Source organism: Cryptomeria japonica, chromosome 10 (assembly GCF_030272615.1).
Source record: "Cryptomeria japonica chromosome 10, Sugi_1.0, whole genome shotgun sequence".
Classification (NCBI taxonomy): Eukaryota; Viridiplantae; Streptophyta; class Pinopsida; order Cupressales; family Cupressaceae; genus Cryptomeria; species Cryptomeria japonica.
The window spans coordinates 888,693,762-888,711,043 of NC_081414.1; the positions used below are offsets into that span (position 1 = coordinate 888,693,762).

At 35.1% G+C, this 17,282-nt stretch overlaps 1 protein-coding gene across 3 annotated transcripts; it reads left to right on the top strand.

Moving 5' to 3' along the window:
* The first annotated feature begins 731 nt into the window (after positions 1 to 731).
* Positions 732 to 15,650, top strand: LOC131072297 (defective in cullin neddylation protein AAR3). Of its 3 annotated transcripts, XM_058008440.2 has the most exons (11): positions 732 to 1,137; positions 1,332 to 1,413; positions 2,896 to 2,968; positions 3,324 to 3,387; positions 3,500 to 3,575; positions 4,147 to 4,229; positions 13,362 to 13,458; positions 14,493 to 14,541; positions 14,872 to 14,909; positions 14,995 to 15,192; positions 15,335 to 15,650. In XM_058008440.2, the coding sequence occupies exons 1-10, from the start codon at positions 1,123 to 1,125 to the stop codon at positions 15,174 to 15,176; spliced, it is 759 nt and encodes a 252-aa protein (XP_057864423.2). In that variant the 5' UTR covers positions 732 to 1,122; the 3' UTR covers positions 15,177 to 15,192; positions 15,335 to 15,650. The 3 variants fall into 3 exon arrangements, with proteins under 3 accessions (XP_057864423.2, XP_057864424.2, XP_059068115.1); XM_058008441.2 differs by having other exon boundaries at positions 14,496 to 14,541; positions 14,995 to 15,650; XM_059212132.1 differs by having other exon boundaries at positions 733 to 1,137; positions 14,995 to 15,650.
* Positions 15,651 to 17,282: the final 1,632 nt, after the last annotated feature.

Genomic DNA, 17,282 nt, shown 5'->3' on the forward strand with positions numbered 1-17,282 from the left:
ACCAACATAATAATAACAACACCTACAATTAAAATTTGGAAAAATTGGACACAAATGTTAAAAAAGGGAAAGAATTTGTGGAGCCACATGACATTTTTAGCAACTCCTTAAGTGCATTTTCTACTTAAATTTAAGTGTGCTCCCATGCAAATTTAAAAACTTTGTAAACAGATATTTCAGAATCTTTCTCTATTTGAGTGGAGTACCTATCATTTAGGAATTGAAAAGAATGACAAGTTCCCATGCGTAGCTTATTTTGACTAGCAGTCATTGCACAACTTATTTAGAGATTATTTGTGGAGGCTCCATGAATATTTAATTTTTCTACTTATTTTTCAAAAATCATCTAAAATTTGTATTAATAGCAATTTGTGTAGTGAAAATTGGGAAAATTTGAATTTTTTTTACCGAATCACATACCTAACATTTTTGACAATATGTTTAACACATCCTTTTTCACAACTTATTTTCAACTCCTAAACATTAATTGCTCCATCAAAATAAGTAGACTCCAAATTATCCTTTTTCCTATACTTACACAATAAAAAAGAAAAATTACAAAATTAAACTTTAATTTATTTGTGTAACACAAATATTTTATTTAAAATAAATAAATAAATAAATAAATAAAATATATATATTATTTTTATTAAGTACTGTACTACGAAGTTAATCCGACCTCAATCTGTTTTAACTTCTAAGCATACGGAGGCTTTGTAGTCGGGACGTTCTGTAGGCGACCTTTAAAGGGAGCGGCCTTTAAGTCCTCCCAAGGGAAGGGGAAAAGACATTCATCGATTCAATGAGAATAGACAATTCAGAAATAATAAAAAATTTAGTAAAAAATACAGCTTCCAAATCAAGTCACACATTTCGGAATTAGTCTGCTTATTATAAGCAGGGCATCACCGTTGTTTTACGTGGCAGACCTGAACTCACTTTACTTAGGAAGCACAACAACAATAAGCTGAAGTCATTCGAAATCTCTTATCCAGATTCATAGCGCCAGTGCTATTGTCATCTCAAATCTTCTGCTGATAAAATTGGTTCTAAATCGGTCTTTTATTCTTCTTGTTAAACTCTGTTGCAGAAGTTTTGTATTGTTGAGAGTTTGATCCAATAATGAGCAATTTCATGGTGAGTTTTGTTGATTTTCAGGCTTTTTCTTTTGATTTTGTATTTGGGCTCTCTATTTTCATTGTTTTCAGTGTGGTCGCTCGGATGCTGAGTTGAGGCATAGCCAGGGTTTGTTTCGCTTGAGTGGGTAAAGGGGTTTAGGGTTATTCATTTTTAATTATTAGAAGGATCCTAAATTGGGTTTTATCTAGCAGGGGTCTCCTGATGAGCAGGGATCCCCAGTGGATTCAGATGTTGCTGTACGGAGAATGACGACTCTATTTGAAGAATTTTGTAGTAAGTAAAAATGCCTTCATATTTTACTTGCATTGCATATAATGCTTATTTGGGTGCCTGCAAATTTTTATTTCGTTTTGTTTTAAAGTTTTGGTGAAGTTATGTGCGGAATATGCTTGGAAACGGCTGTTATTATATCCAAAAATGGGCAATAGTCGTTATGGATACACGGCAACCTTCTGTAAGTCCATTGGACTTACGGGCTGCATTATTAGAGATATGGGTTTAAAAAAACAAAAATATAATCTTGATGTCCTGCAAATAGTTCAAAGGAGCATCTGAGCGAACTGATACTAATACTCAGTTCCTAACCGGTTATACAATTCTTAGCTCTTCAAAAATGTTAATGTTTAACTAACAAATTTAGATATAACCATAGAAATAACTACTAGAAGCCAAACAGCAGAAGCCTAAGGGTTGCCACTTAAAATTCCACCTTAGATGTCACTTTGGGGATTTCAACTTGGATCTCCACATGAGAACCTAATACTATAACCACCTGAACAAGATATAGGTTTTTGAACTGAGGTCATTCATTATGAGTGCTCCTCAGTACCACTTTATCTCCTACCTTGAAGCAAAATTTTGTCTCTGTTACATTTGAAGACAGATTCAATTTGTGGGTGTAGCAGCAGCATAGGTTTTTTACATTGGAATTTTGGTTAGCTTTGGTTAATGTTATTCATGCCACAAGTTATTTATATGGTTCTACATTGTGCCAAATTGCCGTCATGGATTATGCTTGTCTTATCTCACTTGTTAGATGGTAAAATTCGAAATTATTAATCTGTGCATAGTTTTTTTTTGTTTTGGGCTTGGTGGGAATTACTTTATGGTTTAAGTTTTCCATAGGTGAACTATTCAAATATTTCTTATGGATGCTGAACGCTATCACAGATTCTTTGTTGATATAGGCGTGCTTGTAACAGAATTCATGTTATCTTTTTTTGAGAGTGCACTTTATGCAAAAAAATGTCATGTAATTCTTGCACCTGGTTGTATCCAAGTCGAATGGTTCAAGAGAATCTGATGCCAGCCAGTTTGAAATTGAAATGATTTTATAGGAATTTGAAGCAACTGAATTTGCAAATGATGTCTACATGATCACTAGATTTGGAACCTCAGCATGTGTAGTGTGTACAATGGCCGAATCTTAAAACATTTTATTTTTTGAAGTGGAAACGCATTGAGATAGTGTTGATGTTGTCTTTGGTAACATTTGATCATTTTTTGATAATTCATGGTTTTTGTTTCATCTTTCAAAGAAATGTGAATTTTTAAGGGTTTGAGTTTTGTGTGGAAATGTGTGATGGATGGAGAATATTTTGATGTTTTTTTTCAGCAACATTGGTTCATTTAACTTTTCTGTGATCTAAGAATATTTCATTTGTCTAGACTCTAGGATACAACTAAGTTTTTTTTTTCTCCTGGCTTCATGGTTTAATAACCTATCCACATTTTTTCTGTTGTTTAAATCTCCAGGAGTTTTATGTCACAATGGAACTAGAGCAGCAAAGGCTATAATTTCAGGTGATGTTTTGCAAGATTTAAAAGGGTATGATATAAATTGTCCTTTTTTTTTTTGTCATGCTTTGCATCATTGCCTTTTTTTATCATGCTGTATGTCCTTTCCTTCTTTATTGTGCCGTACATCCAGTGATAGTCCATCTTTTTCTAATGTCTTCCTCCTTATGGCAGTCTTTTCCATGTAGAATTTAACTGGAAAGTTTTTGAATTATGTGTTGTTTTACGTGATACTTTAGATAAGCACATATTTTGACAGAATGATTTGTTTGATTCTTTTCAGAAATGATAGTTTAAATTTGTCATTTTAAAAATTCTATTGTTAATGTTTTTTCTTTTATATTGTTCATTGTGTTTTCTTGATAAAAAAATGTTTTTAATTGCAGACAGAATGCCCTTTTTGGTCTTTACTCTTTGAAGTCCCTGCTTGATAAAAATCAGCATTTGATGGTATTTGCCAAATACTTCATATTTGATTTTGTGCATATTTTGTTATTTTTCACGATTCACTTAAAACCATAGCTATGATGAGTTCTTACAAATATTGACATTGCTTGTACAGATAGATTCCTCTCGGTTTCGCTGCTTCTACTATTTTGTGTTCTTTATGTGCTGTGAAAATGGACAAAGGAGTCTTGGTAAGAACTATCCCAAAACTCAATAATTTATATAATTATATTTATGTTTTTTGGTTGGAGAGAACCTTTTCTGGTACTAGAGATGTCACGTATTACTTGTGCCAAGAGTTTGTCAATCCATTAAATAGAAACTGGGTTGGTACAGTAGAAAGTTACTTTTGGACTGCATCTCTTGAAAGGAAATGCCTTTTGTTCTCATTGAAGTCCGCTGAATCCCGTTCATTCAAAGTTGCTGAGATGTTGAGATTAATTTAGAGAGGGGAGGAAAACACAGAGTACAGTGGGTTAGGATTGATTTTTCTCTTCCATCTGGCATGGGTAAATCCTGTCTTATGCCTGACGCATCCAGTTATCCATTTTTAAGGACTTTAGTTGGAAGGTATTTGATTCTTTAAGGGAAAGGGAGAAATTGAGAAGGTTGCTTGGGTTTTATTCTCTTTTTTGAATTGAGATTGTTAAGTGAAAATTCCATTTCAGGCCTTACTCATTCACAAGTTCCAGTTTTTGAGAGCTGCTCTGAACTTTAGCTATAAGATATTGATTCTTTACTAAAAATATTTTTGTTTTGCAGCTGTCAACACAAGTATAGAGGCCTGGAGATTGGTGTTTTCAGGAAGATATCGATTGCTAGATCAATGGTGTGACTTTGTACAGGTACATTTTGCAAAGTAATCTGAACCTAGGAATTAGAGTTATTCGCATATCAAGTGTTTGGAAGTAGCCTCAGCATTAGAATTTTTGTGAACTGTTTCTAGAACCAAATACAAGAAAGACTATACCATGTAAGTCTTTCAGAAGTTCAAAGATGGATATCTTCAGCATATACTGGGATGATGAAGAGATTGGACCTTTCCCAGTCACACATGTTTTTAAACCAATTAAAACAAATTGAAGTGTTTTAGTGTATCTGGTTAGGCTAAGATAAGCATTTTGTGATTCAGTAACTTGAAATATATATGGGAGGTCAAAATAGGTATGTGCATAAACTGTCAATTAATAATATCTATGATAGGGGGCTCTCATATAAAATGTCAGGGTGGGAAGCACAACTGAGAACCTATGTCAACCACTAGAAGAAATTTTTATAATCAAGACCATGCATGACCAAAGTAGCCATTGGTCAATGGAGCTTGAAAATACGTGATTAAATTAGAAAAGTTTGCGGTAAAAATAATCTCAATGTGGACCGACTATAAGGCTTTAACATCAACTCATACTCTATCCATATTCTTAGTACAATACATGTAGACCTGGTGTGGGAAACAAGGACCAGGTAAAGACCAAAATCGGTGCTGATGCTTGAAACCAACACTGTCATGTGCCTGTATCAATGCATGGATTAGAAGGAACCAACCACATCACCACAACAGGACCGATACATTTTCTGAGCATGGCCGTAGGAGAATGTCATGGTTTGAGGCTAAGTTGCCGAATTGGGTATGGGAACAGGAACAGGTACATGGGTACGAAACACTGGTTCGGTAGAAATTTGAGGGTTGGGTTTGTTTTTGATACGTTTATTGTGTGTATGTATATATATGTAGCTAAAAAATAGAATCAAGTTTAGAATGTCATATACCAATACATATGCTAAATAAAACCATTGCAAATTTCAAATTTTGAAACATAACATACTAATTAAAATTCAAATCGCATGATAGATAAGTTCTGAGTTCACTAATAAGTATTGTAGGTCTTAAGAATATCAAAAAGATCAAACTAGAATCACTAAATATTTCAGAAACATTTTGTCATCTAAAAACACGAACCCTGGATGGACCCACAAGAGATTCGTTTCTGTTGTTTGTAATTAGGGTTGGGCCCTAAACCTCCAACACATAAGGGCTGGGCCCTAAATCTCCACGTCTCACCTCCACGCCACACTAAAACATGCACGCCTCATGATAGGACCTATCCTAACTTTGCATTAAGTAATTAGTAAATTAAATAATTAAAAGGGTTCTATTTTGCAAAAGACGACATGCTAAAAGGGGTTCGCTCCTTATATAAATAAGCATTCAACTCTCACCACAAACACTGAATTCAAGCACTCACTTCATGCGAAAGTCTGGATAATGCGAACCTCAGGAAGAAAGTCTTCATCTGTACATACAGAAATCTTATCTGCTATATCAGCGATTTGTATCTGCCATCTGCCAGTTGAGGCGTGAATTACATCATTAGAAGGAGGCGAACTTAGTTAAGATTGTGCAAAGTTCTTGAGGATCTGTAAATCTGGGTTAAGAAGAAGCAAGCTATCAGCAACAAACACCCACATGACAGTGTAGCAATCTGCCATTCCTTCTGTGACAGCAACATCTACTTCTACAAGTTCTTGAGATAAGTGTTGTAACAATTGCATTACCATAATCTATAATCAGATCCGAGGATCTCTCTGGCTGGGTTTTTCCTCCTAGGAGGTTTTCCCAGGGTAACTGTGCTTTGTCCTTTTTTTATTTCCTTTACTATGCTTAAATCTGGAAAACAATAAATTAATTAACCTAGTTTTAAACTAATTCTGATTTTCTGAGTTTTATTCAATCTGAAAGTACTAAAAACAATATGGTATCAGAGCTAATTGGTTAGATCAATCTTCAGATTTAAAATTCAGTACACCTTTATTTCCAGATTGCTGTAGCTTTTGCAGATCAGGTCAATGGGGCTGAAAGTTGAAGATAGGCTTGATGGGAATCTAAATTTTACTGCATGGAAAGTTCGAATCAAGTTGGCTCTTGAAGAAGAAGATCTTCTCCAATTCATTGAAGCGAAAGAGCTAACTGAGCCTTCGGATGCAGTTGAGTTGAAACAATTCAAAAGGGATGCTATCAAGGCCAGGAAGATTCTCATTGATTCAGTCAAAGACCACCTTGTCACCTCTATTGCTTCATTCACCACTGCAAGGGAAATGTTCAGCCATCTACAAGGTACATATGAAGTTAACAATCTTAGTAGGGCAATTACGTTAAGACAACAACTACTTAATATCAAAATGGCTAAAGAAGATTCTGTTATTTCCTATTTCATAAAAATTTCAGAACTAAAGAATCAGCTAGGTTTAATTGGCCATAACATGGAAGATAAAGACCTTGTCATGATTGCCCTTAATGGTCTACCTCACTCTTGGGAGTCATTTATCCAAACCGTAAGTGGTCGGTCGGAGTTACCTACTCTTGATCGCCTTAAGAATGATTGCATCCAGGAAGAGTCTCGCCTCTTCACAAGGAGTCAATCCAAGAGCCCCCATGTAGATGATCATCACATGCTTGCAGCTCAATGCAAGAAAAGGGGAAATTGGAAGCAACCTTATCCTAAAAGAAATAGGGATTCCAGATTCTTTAATTCCCAACACCTTTGGAAGAAACCAAGAGATACCTCGCGTGTGCGATGTTTTAGATGTGACAAATTTGGTCATTACGCTAAGGAATGTCAGTTTAATCCTAACCAAAGTGAAGCAAACCTAAATGAAGTCTCAGAACAAAATGATGACTTTTTATTCATCTTCGCTCTATCTAGCAGTGCTCCCTCAGATAGCAATACATGGTTGATTGACAGTGGTGCCTCCAGACACATCACAGGTTACTGCGATCATCTTTCAGGCCTAGTAGAAAAGGATACCAACCTTCACGTAGTAATTGGTGATGACGCTCGTTATTCGGTAAGAGGTTCTGGCTCTACTTCTCTAAAATTAGATTCTGGTATTTCCTTGCATCTTAGTGATATTTTGTTTGTTCGTGGAATTAAAAGAAACCTAATTTCCATTTCTGCTCTAGAAGATAAAGGTTATCAAATTGCATTTTCTGAAGGAAAAGTTCTTGCTTGGTCTAAGAAAGATAGTTTTGAATTTGCTTGTATGATTGGTCATAGATATGATAGTCTTTATAAGCTCTCTACTAACCCTATTCAAGCCCTCATTAATGAGGCCCCGGAATCATGTGAGTTATGGCATAGAAGACTTGGACATCTACATTATCAAGCCCTTCCATCCCTTGAAAGGTTAGTCAAAGGTATGCCTAAACTCAGTCAAATTCATGATAACACTTGTAAAGGTTGTGCTATTGGTAAGAATGTTAAAAGTCCTTTTCATAAAAGTGAAAATAGAGCTAAAGACAAACTAGAACTTGTTCACTCTGATTTATGTGGTCCTATGTCTATAGCATCTCCTAGTGGATTCCTTTATTATGTAATCTTCATAGATGATTTCTCTAAGAAAACTTGGATCTACTTCTTGAAATCTAAAGAATCTGATGAAGTCTTAAGTAAATTTAAGGAGTTTAAAGCATTAACTGAAAATCTCTCTGGTAAAAGAATCAAATGTTTAAGATCTGACAATGGAGGTGAGTACACCTCCGGTAGCTTTCATGATTTTTGTGTTGAGTCAGGAATTAAGAGGGAGTTTTGTGTTCCATACAATCCTCAACAAAATGGTGTTGCTGAAAGAAAGAATAGGACCATTGTGGAGGCTGCAAAGGCTATGATTCACGATCAAGACTTGCAGACCTTCCTATGGGCTGAGGCTTCTAGAACAGCAGTATATATCCAGAACAGATGTCCTCATCGTGCTCTAAAGAACATGACCCCGGAAGAAGCCTTCACGGGATTCAAACCAGACATTAGTCACCTCAGGATCTTTGGAAGTCCCGTCTATGTTCATGTGCCCAAGGAAAAGCGATCAAAGTTGGAACCCTCCGGAAAGAAAGGCATATGCTAGTCGGATACAGTGAATACTCCAAAGCATTCAGGATTTACATCCCAGGTCAAAGGTATGTTGAGGTAAGTAGGGATGTTAAATTTGAAGAAGACATTGCGTTTAAGAAATCGAAAGGTTCTTGTGTTATTGATGAATCTGATGATAATCAAAATATGAACGTCAATACTAACCCTGAAATTCAGAGCGAGCAAGTTGAACCTCCTCCACAAGATGATCATGATGATCCTCCAGAACCCATGAATCCCACTGATATTCCTAGTGACATTGTCGTTACCAAGAAAAGACCACTTTGGGTAAGAAACACCATTCAAGAAGCTGAAAGATTTGCTGCTCCAAGTGGCACCTTCCGTGAAACTAAGAGACCTCAGGTATTTTCCAACTATGTTTCTTTAATGTGTAATCTCATTGAAACTGAACCTTGCAATGTTGAAGAAGCCTTAAGTCATCATGCCTGGAAGCTTGCTATGGATGAAGAATATCAGTCAATCATCAAGAATGATGTATGGGACCTTGTGCCCAGACCCAAAGGTAAGTCTGTTGTTTCCTCTAAATGGTTATTTAAAATTAAACACAATGCTGATGGTAGTATTGAAAAATATAAGGCTAGATTTGTAGCGCGTGGTTTTTCCCAAAAGGAAGGCATAGACTATGAAGAAACATTCGCTCCTGTTGCTAGATATACTTCCATTAGAACACTAATTGCTATTGTTGCTTCTAAGGGTTGGAAACTACATCAGATGGATGTTAAGACTGCCTTTCTCAATGGTGTCATTGAGGAAGAAGTCTATATTGAGCAACTTGAGGGATATGAGATTCAGGATAGATTAACCCATGTGTGCAGGTTAAAGAAAGCTCTATATGGTCTTAAACAAGCTTCTCGTGCTTGGTTTGAAAGAATTGATAAATATTTGCTAAGTCTAGGCTTTTGTAAAAATGATGCTGACCCTAACATTTACTTTAAAGTAGCCAATGATGAAATGCTAATTCTAGTTCTTTATGTGGATGACTTATTTTTGACTGGTAAAGATGAACTTATTATTAGATGCAAGAAAGAATTAGCTTCAGAATTTGAAATGAAAGATTTAGGGCTAATGCATTATTTTCTAGGTCTAGAAGTATGGCAAAGATCTAACGAAATCTTTCTAAGTCAAGGGAAGTATACTATTGACATTTTGAAAAGATTTAGAATGATGGATTGTAAACCAATGTCTACTCCTATGGAATCTAACTTAAAGAAGTTAAGTGTTTTTGCAGCTAACTTTGAATTTGCAGATCCATCCGAGTATCGACAGTTGATTGGATCACTGATGTATCTAGTTAACACTAGACCAGACATATGTTTTGCTGTGAATGCCCTCAATCAGTTCATGAGTTTGCCCAAGCATGTTCACCTTGTTGCAGCCAAGCATATTCTAAGATACTTGCGGGGCACAGTTGGCTTTGGGCTGAAGTATCCACGTAACACTCCAATAACCTTGGAAGGTTATTCTGATGCAGACTGGGCTGGAAGCATCAAAGACAGGAAAAGCACCTCCGGTATTTGTTTCAGCTTGGGTTCTGCAGTGATCTCTTGGGCCTGCAGAAAACAATCCTCAGTGGCATTGAGTATTGCTGAAGCTGAGTATATTGCAGCAAGTGTAGCATCCATAGAAGCAATGTGGCTTCGTAAGCTTCTTGCTGGACTGTTTGGTCAACCATGGGACCCTACAGTTATTCACTGTGATAACCAGAGTTGTATTAAAATGTCTATCAATCCAGTGTTTCATGACAGGTCAAAACATGTGGAAACCCATTATCACTTCATTCGGGATATGGTGCAAAGGGGTGCCATTCAGCTGAAATACGTCAACACTGATGAGCAGGTTGCAGATATCCTTACCAAGCCTGTATCCAAAGTGAAGTTTGTGTACTTCAGGGATAGACTCGGTATTGTAGAAAATGAAACTCCGATTGAGAGGGAGTCTCAAGTTCAGTGATACTTTGTATTGTATAAATCCACCCTCTGCGGGCAATGTAAGGTGGTATTGTAAACTTCTCAGGGAGAAGTATAATTATTAACCATCCTCTGCGGGCAATGTAAGATGGTATTGTAAATATTAACCACCCTCTGCGGGCAATGTAAGGTGGTATTGTAAACTTCTCAGGGAGAAGTCTAATTGTTGACCATCCTCTGCGGGCAATGTAAGATGGTAGAAAGGGATCCTCTCCACCCTCTGCGGGCAATGCAAGGTGGATCCAGTCTATGCTTGTGTGCAATGTGGAAGGTTATGTAGTTCCATTATATGCTTGTGTGCAAGATGGAAGACTACAATATTCTGATTATGTAATCCATCCTTTGCATGTGTGCAAGATGGAAGATTATGGTTATGTTCTCATCCCTAATTAAGAGGGAGTGTTGTTTGTAATTAGGGTTGGGCCCTAAACCTGCAACGCATAAGGGCTGGGCCCTAAACCTCCACGTCTCACCTCCACGCCACACTAAAACATGCACGCCTCATGATAGGACCTATCCTAACTTTGCATTAAGTAATTAGTAAATTAAATAATTAAAAGGGTTCTATTTTGCAAAAGCCGACATGCTAAAAGGGGTTCGCTCCTTATATAAATAAGAATTCAACTCTCACCACAAACACTGAATTCAAGCACTCACTTCATGCGAAAGTCTGGATAATGCGAACCTCAGGAAGAAAGTCTTCATCTGTACATACAGAAATCTTATCTGCTATATCAGCGATTTGTATCTGCCATCTGCCAGTTGAGGCGTGAATTACATCATTAGAAGGAGGCAAACTTAGTTAAGATTGTGCAAAGTTCTTGAGGATCTGTAAATCTGGGTTAAAAGAAGCAGCAAGCTATCAGCAACAAACACCCACATGACAGTGTAGCAATCTGCCATTCCTTCTGTGACAGCAACATCTACTTCTACAAGTTCTTGAGATAAGTGTTGTAACAATTGCATTACCATAATCTATAATCAGATCCGAGGATCTCTTTGGCTGGGTTTTTCCTCCTAGGAGGTTTTCCCAGGGTAACTGTGCTTTGTCCTTTTTTTATTTCCTTTACTATGCTTAAATCTGGAAAACAATAAATTAATCAACCTAGTTTTAAACTAATTCTGATTTTCTGAGTTTTATTCAATCTGAAAGTACTAAAAACAATAGTTTCAGAATCTGATTCCGGTACATTTCATACCCAGAATCGTCTGGAAAACCCCACGATTCAGCAACTTAGGTTTGAGGAGAATTTAATATATCAAGGAGATATTCCCCATGCATTTTTGACATGGCCATGATCTTCTTTCTATTTATGATATTTGAGTCACTACCTATGTCACAACATTCGGTGAATTTCAACCATGAAATTCGAATTTAGCCGAATGTCAAATATTTATAAAAAATTCGTTAAAGTTCTCCATTTATTTGTATGGAAAAACGACAGACTGTTGTTAGGGTTTTGGAATAGTTTTTAAGATTTCGGGTCATATTTTTTAAGAAAAACTTGGTCTGCTGCTTCTTAAACGCACAAATCAATTGGAGTTGGAAGTTGAAGACAATGCCCGAGTGTTGATTTTGCCATTTCCTTGCAACGTTTGTGTGCTGATTCCGCCAGTCCGAGTGCTGAGTGGCGTATTGAGAGAGAGGTTTGAGTGCTGAGGGGCAAACTAAGAGAGAGGTCTGAGTGCTGAGTGGCAGACTCTGTCCAGTGTTGAGTGGCAAACTGTATTTAGGAGGGGCGAGTGCATACCATTCCTTGCTGCCGCTGCAGTGTTCGTGAGAGGCATCTCCAACTTTTCCAAGGGAGGCGACTGTGACTTTTCCTTGTTTGCTACTGTCGCAATTTCATTATCCCTTGTCTGGACTCCGCTCCATGTATTGATTTAGTTGTTTTTAGGTTTTAATTTTCTTAAGAATTCGATTAGTTTATAATCTATATTTATATATATATATTCTTATAAAATTTATAGACTATAAATTAAATAATATAATTTTATAAATTTTGAAATGTTATTGTTATTTAGGTATAGATTAATATTGTTATCTTGAAAAGCTGTTATATTAAATAAAATGAAATATAATGAAATTTTATAAACATGTATATTGAATAATATAATTGTAAAAGTGTTATATGATGCATTTTTAGTATTTAATAATAAATTTAAAATTATTATTTTGAAATTGCAATTTTCTTTTATTTCAAATCTATTTGGCAATGATGTTAAACTTTTTTGATAATTTATATGATATATTACTTATATTTAAAAATAAATAAAATTATATAAGGCAAATTTAATTCGATTTTTTTTTTCCAAATTTTTACTTTGCCGAATTTCATCCGAATTTTATTGTTGCCGAACTTGAATTCGAATTTAAACCTTGACTTAGGTCACTACCGAGCTTGGATTTTCTTTCTTTATTGATTATTCCACCATTATTGCAGTGTTGTTGCTGGACTAGTTGATTTTGGAGAAGGATATTCCTTGTGGTATGCTGTGCAATAAATTACTTGCCCTTGCTCGCTTATATGTTAATCAACTTTTTAGAGTGAGGGTTTAAACATTAATATGTGGGGTAGAGTTTGGTTGTCATTGTCTTCCAAAGCAGGGAACACATTGACCAATACAGGAAACATTATGATAATATTGGGAAAGAGATTTCTGTTATGTTTCTGAATTAGATACACAAGTTGTGCAATAAATTAGTTGCCCTTGCTCGCTTATAAGTTATATGTTAATCAACTTTTTAGAGTAAGGGTTTAAACATTAGTATGTGGGTTAGATTTTGGTTGTTATCATCCTCCAAAGCAGGGAGCACATTGACCAATACAGGAAACGTTATGACAATTTTAGAGAAGAGATTTCTGTTATGTTTCTGAATTAGAGACACAAAATTTGAAAAGAGATTTCTGTTATAGTAAATGTTGTTGAGAAGCTAAATTGTAGAACACAAAATCCATATGGGGATGTGCTCAAATTCTTCAAAAGCAGTATGGAACTATTTTGCTTCATTATATAGTAACTTCGTATTTTTCCATTTCAGTGCATCCTAATTTGGTTTAGTTGTGTACAAAATCACAAATAGAAAAATCAACGGCATAGTATCTCTGAGGATACTTGGAGAGGACTACTGGATTTCACTCGATCTGTACCTGAAAATCTTGAAGGCTATGATATAGAAGGTACCTATTTAGTTGCTATTTTTATGGATTGAGCCTGGTCATTATGAACATCTTTCTGTTTGTGATATCATTTGTTTTAGTTTATTCTATTTCTTTGGTTTGTAAGATGGAGGACATGTAATTAATGACAAAACATCTACATTATTCAAAAAACATGTTTGTGTTTGCTGCATCATTGCTTTTTTTTTTTTTGTTAAAAGACGAAACATATGTTATAATTTGTAAGACTATCTTTATTAATTCCTAAAGCAAAAGTATTTGCTTTTGCTTCATTGCAAGCTGGTGCCATTAGAAATATAAGATGTTTTCAGCTTTTCAAAATCTGAACGCATATGCTTTTTTATTGATGCAATCTAAAACTTTGTTGGCCTCAATGATATAAAAACTATGGTTTAGTGATTTTCCTTATTTGATATGAATTACAGTTTTAAATCTATCACTAGTCAGAATATAATTGGAGAGAATTGCATAGATGAAATATATTACCTTTTCATGTTGTGCTTAAAATTTGTTTCAATTAACAACATATTTCTTAAAAGAACAATTTTCGATAGAAATGATAGAAATCTTGGTAATTGACATATCTGATCATACATTGTGGTCTACTATCAGGGTCATGTTTTCATTGTATCAACACCGATTTGTGTGCAATGGTGCTATATTAATTTTATATTAGGTCTCTGAAAATTGTGTGTAAACACTGTAATGCTATTCATGACACTGACAATCTATCATTTATCTTTATTTTGCTCAGTTGAAAGCGTGTTGGAATTTCCATGATACTACTTTGCACAAATATTGCTGATTTGCTACATGATTTTAATATATTGGATCTATGAAAATAACGTTCAATAGGTCATATGATATTTATAAAAATTCAATTGATGATAGTTATGTCATTGTTTTAACTTCAATCTTTTTCTATGTTTTTGTGCATTTTTGCCATTTCATTTTGTATGAATTAGTTTTTGATCTTTTTGAATGACATCAAATTTCTGTGAAGTTTACTGAGTATTTATGTATGCCATTTACAGCAGGTGCCTGGCCACTTCTCATTGATGAGTTTGTCAATCACATGTACAGGTTTATATTATCCACAAAATTTCTTTTGTCAAGTTTGTTGCAAGATTTATATTTCACTAGTATGATAACGGAGTTATATTTGTATTGGTTATTGGCTTTTAGAATATAAAGCTGTGCTACTTTGTTTCAAATTTTTGTATCCTGTTTCTTCAGGAGATGCATTTATAAACTTTTTTGAGGTTGTGATGTAAGTAAGTGAGAAGGTGTTCTTGTTAATATAGAAAGTGCACCATTCATCATAAAATTTGTGTCTTTATGGGTTTCTGCTGCATTGGCATAAAATATTGGAAGGTAGAGAGGGTTTCTCATTGCTTCGTAATTTTGTAACAGGAAGTCAGGTCAAAATAACAATACCAATGTCTTGCCTGGTAAGCCAAAGATTATCTTATGTGTTTTCTGTTCATGCTTGTTTTAGGTTTATCCACTTAGAGCAGAAATATTATTTTTCAACAGGGTTGATGTTATCTTCTGGTAATAAGAGAAGGTCCTCGTCTGGAACCGAGACAGAAATTCACTCCATAAACTGTACTAGTGAAAAGCCTGAAGAATTTCCAGATCCATTGCGTTCAAAACGAGTGTGCTTGTGGAAGGGACAGATCAGAAACAGTAGTTCTGTCCTCAGCGGTCTCCACTAATTATTCATGCATAGTGGTAAGTAGGTAACTTATTGCAAGCATCCCAGGAACCTTGTATCAGCTTACAAGGTCTTAACTTCTGTAGGGGAAAGCAGATATCCAGGATATATCATGAATGCTTTTATTGGTGTTGTAACCATTCTTCCTTCTGCTCATAGGTATTACAATACAATCATTTTATTGTGGAGAGTTGTGCAATATGCACATTTGTAAAGTCGAGATCGTTAGCAGAGTTTTGGTAGGTGATTCTTTGGAGATGTACAATAAATTTTGGTTCTAATATGTAAGTCCAGAATCCATATCATGGGAGGTTGAAGATAAGTCTTGTGGCCCTTTGGAGTTTGTTATACTTCATGTGTAAGTGGCGCTTTTGATTTGTTGCTCATGTAAAGTGCATGTATAATTAGTTTTCAAGAATGCTCTATCAGATTATATTGATGAATGGAATTCAGGAGACGGATTGTTGAAATGTCACTTGCCGTGTGCATGCTTCTAAAGTTAACTGCTACTTGACATGTGAAATAAACTGCCTTGTCTATATAGTGTTTATATAATATCAAGGAAATAGATATGTTTTCCACATTTCATAATGAAAATTTAAAATCGCCAATTTAATTATGGGAGTGATAAAAATGATATGTAGCAAGAGTATGCTGATATTACATTATAATAATTTCGCACATTTTTGTTGAGTTTTTTTTTGAAATTTCGCACATTTTTGTTGGGGTTTTTTTTTTTGAAATTTCGCACATTGAGATTTTTTTTGAAATTTCGCACATTTATGTTGAGATTTTTTTAGAAATTTCGCACATGGATTGCCAAATTAAGACAAAAGGATAACAATATGGAGTTAGTACGGTTTTAATAAATCAAATCTCATTGCTTGTTATGGTAAATACACCATCTTTTATATGACTAACATGTAATTGGTTGATTGAAAATTGTCAAATGGATGGTAATTGTGAGCAGAGTCATTCTTGCAAAAAAATATCTTTAGCAAACGAAGAGATACAAAGTTGCATTTACATTGGCATTGGGGATGTGAAGCAACATTTCTAGAAAGAACTCGAAAACTCTGTTATCATGACCCTCAAGCCTTGAGTCAATACCCTTAGAAAACAATCTGGTTTTGCATTCAATTAGAATTCTGATTCCAGGCACATTCTGGATAAGGTTCTGCAAGAAAATTCCTAATTTAAACCAGTTTGCTTTTAGTCTTCAGTGTGACTCAAGGACTCTTCACTGTGTACCCACCCTACCTTATCCATTGATTGTAAATGGCTTTGTAACTTTTCCTGTATCTCGTCCTCTTATGGGGATACCGGCTTATTCTTGATCGCTCAGCTCTATGCGGCAGATTCATTCAAACCTTATTGAGCAAGGATTTGCAGTAGCTTATCCTCATCCCTGTATCATTATACTCTTGGTTTTGATCCTCTATTAACAACACATGATTTTCTTGGTTTGATTAAGTTTCAATCAAATTTTTAAAAAGTCAAAATTTGGACACTTCTCACTAGATTTGTTTGATGTGGTAAGTTGTATGATGAGTCACACTTCCAAACCATAGTTGTAGATAGATAAGAGGCTGATTCACATTTCTAGAAAAATGGAGGTCCTACAATATTCAATGCATCTTAAATGCTTGCAAAGTTAGTTCACACGATTACTGTCCTCTCCCTATGTCCATGCACAATCTTAATCTTACCAACTTTACTCAAAATTCTTAGGCTATTGCAATTTTATGCCCCATAGATTGTGGAAAAACATTAATCTTAAGAGACACCATATGTCAAGTCACCGTGTGACGAATTATAGTTATAATAGACTATTTGATTGGTTTGAAATATTGATGAGGTCACGATTAGGGGACCTCATCTTCGATATGAGCATTCAACAATAATACTCCATCACGGTTTGAACCTTGATGCCAAGAACACCACCACAACTTAACCATCACAACATGCCAATACTAACAATTAGTATAAGCATATATTTATTAGTACTAACATGATATTATTTAAGGAGTATATGTACTAAAATAATATGCATATATTAATTAATATTTAAATAAATACAAACTAATATACTCTTTTAATTAATATA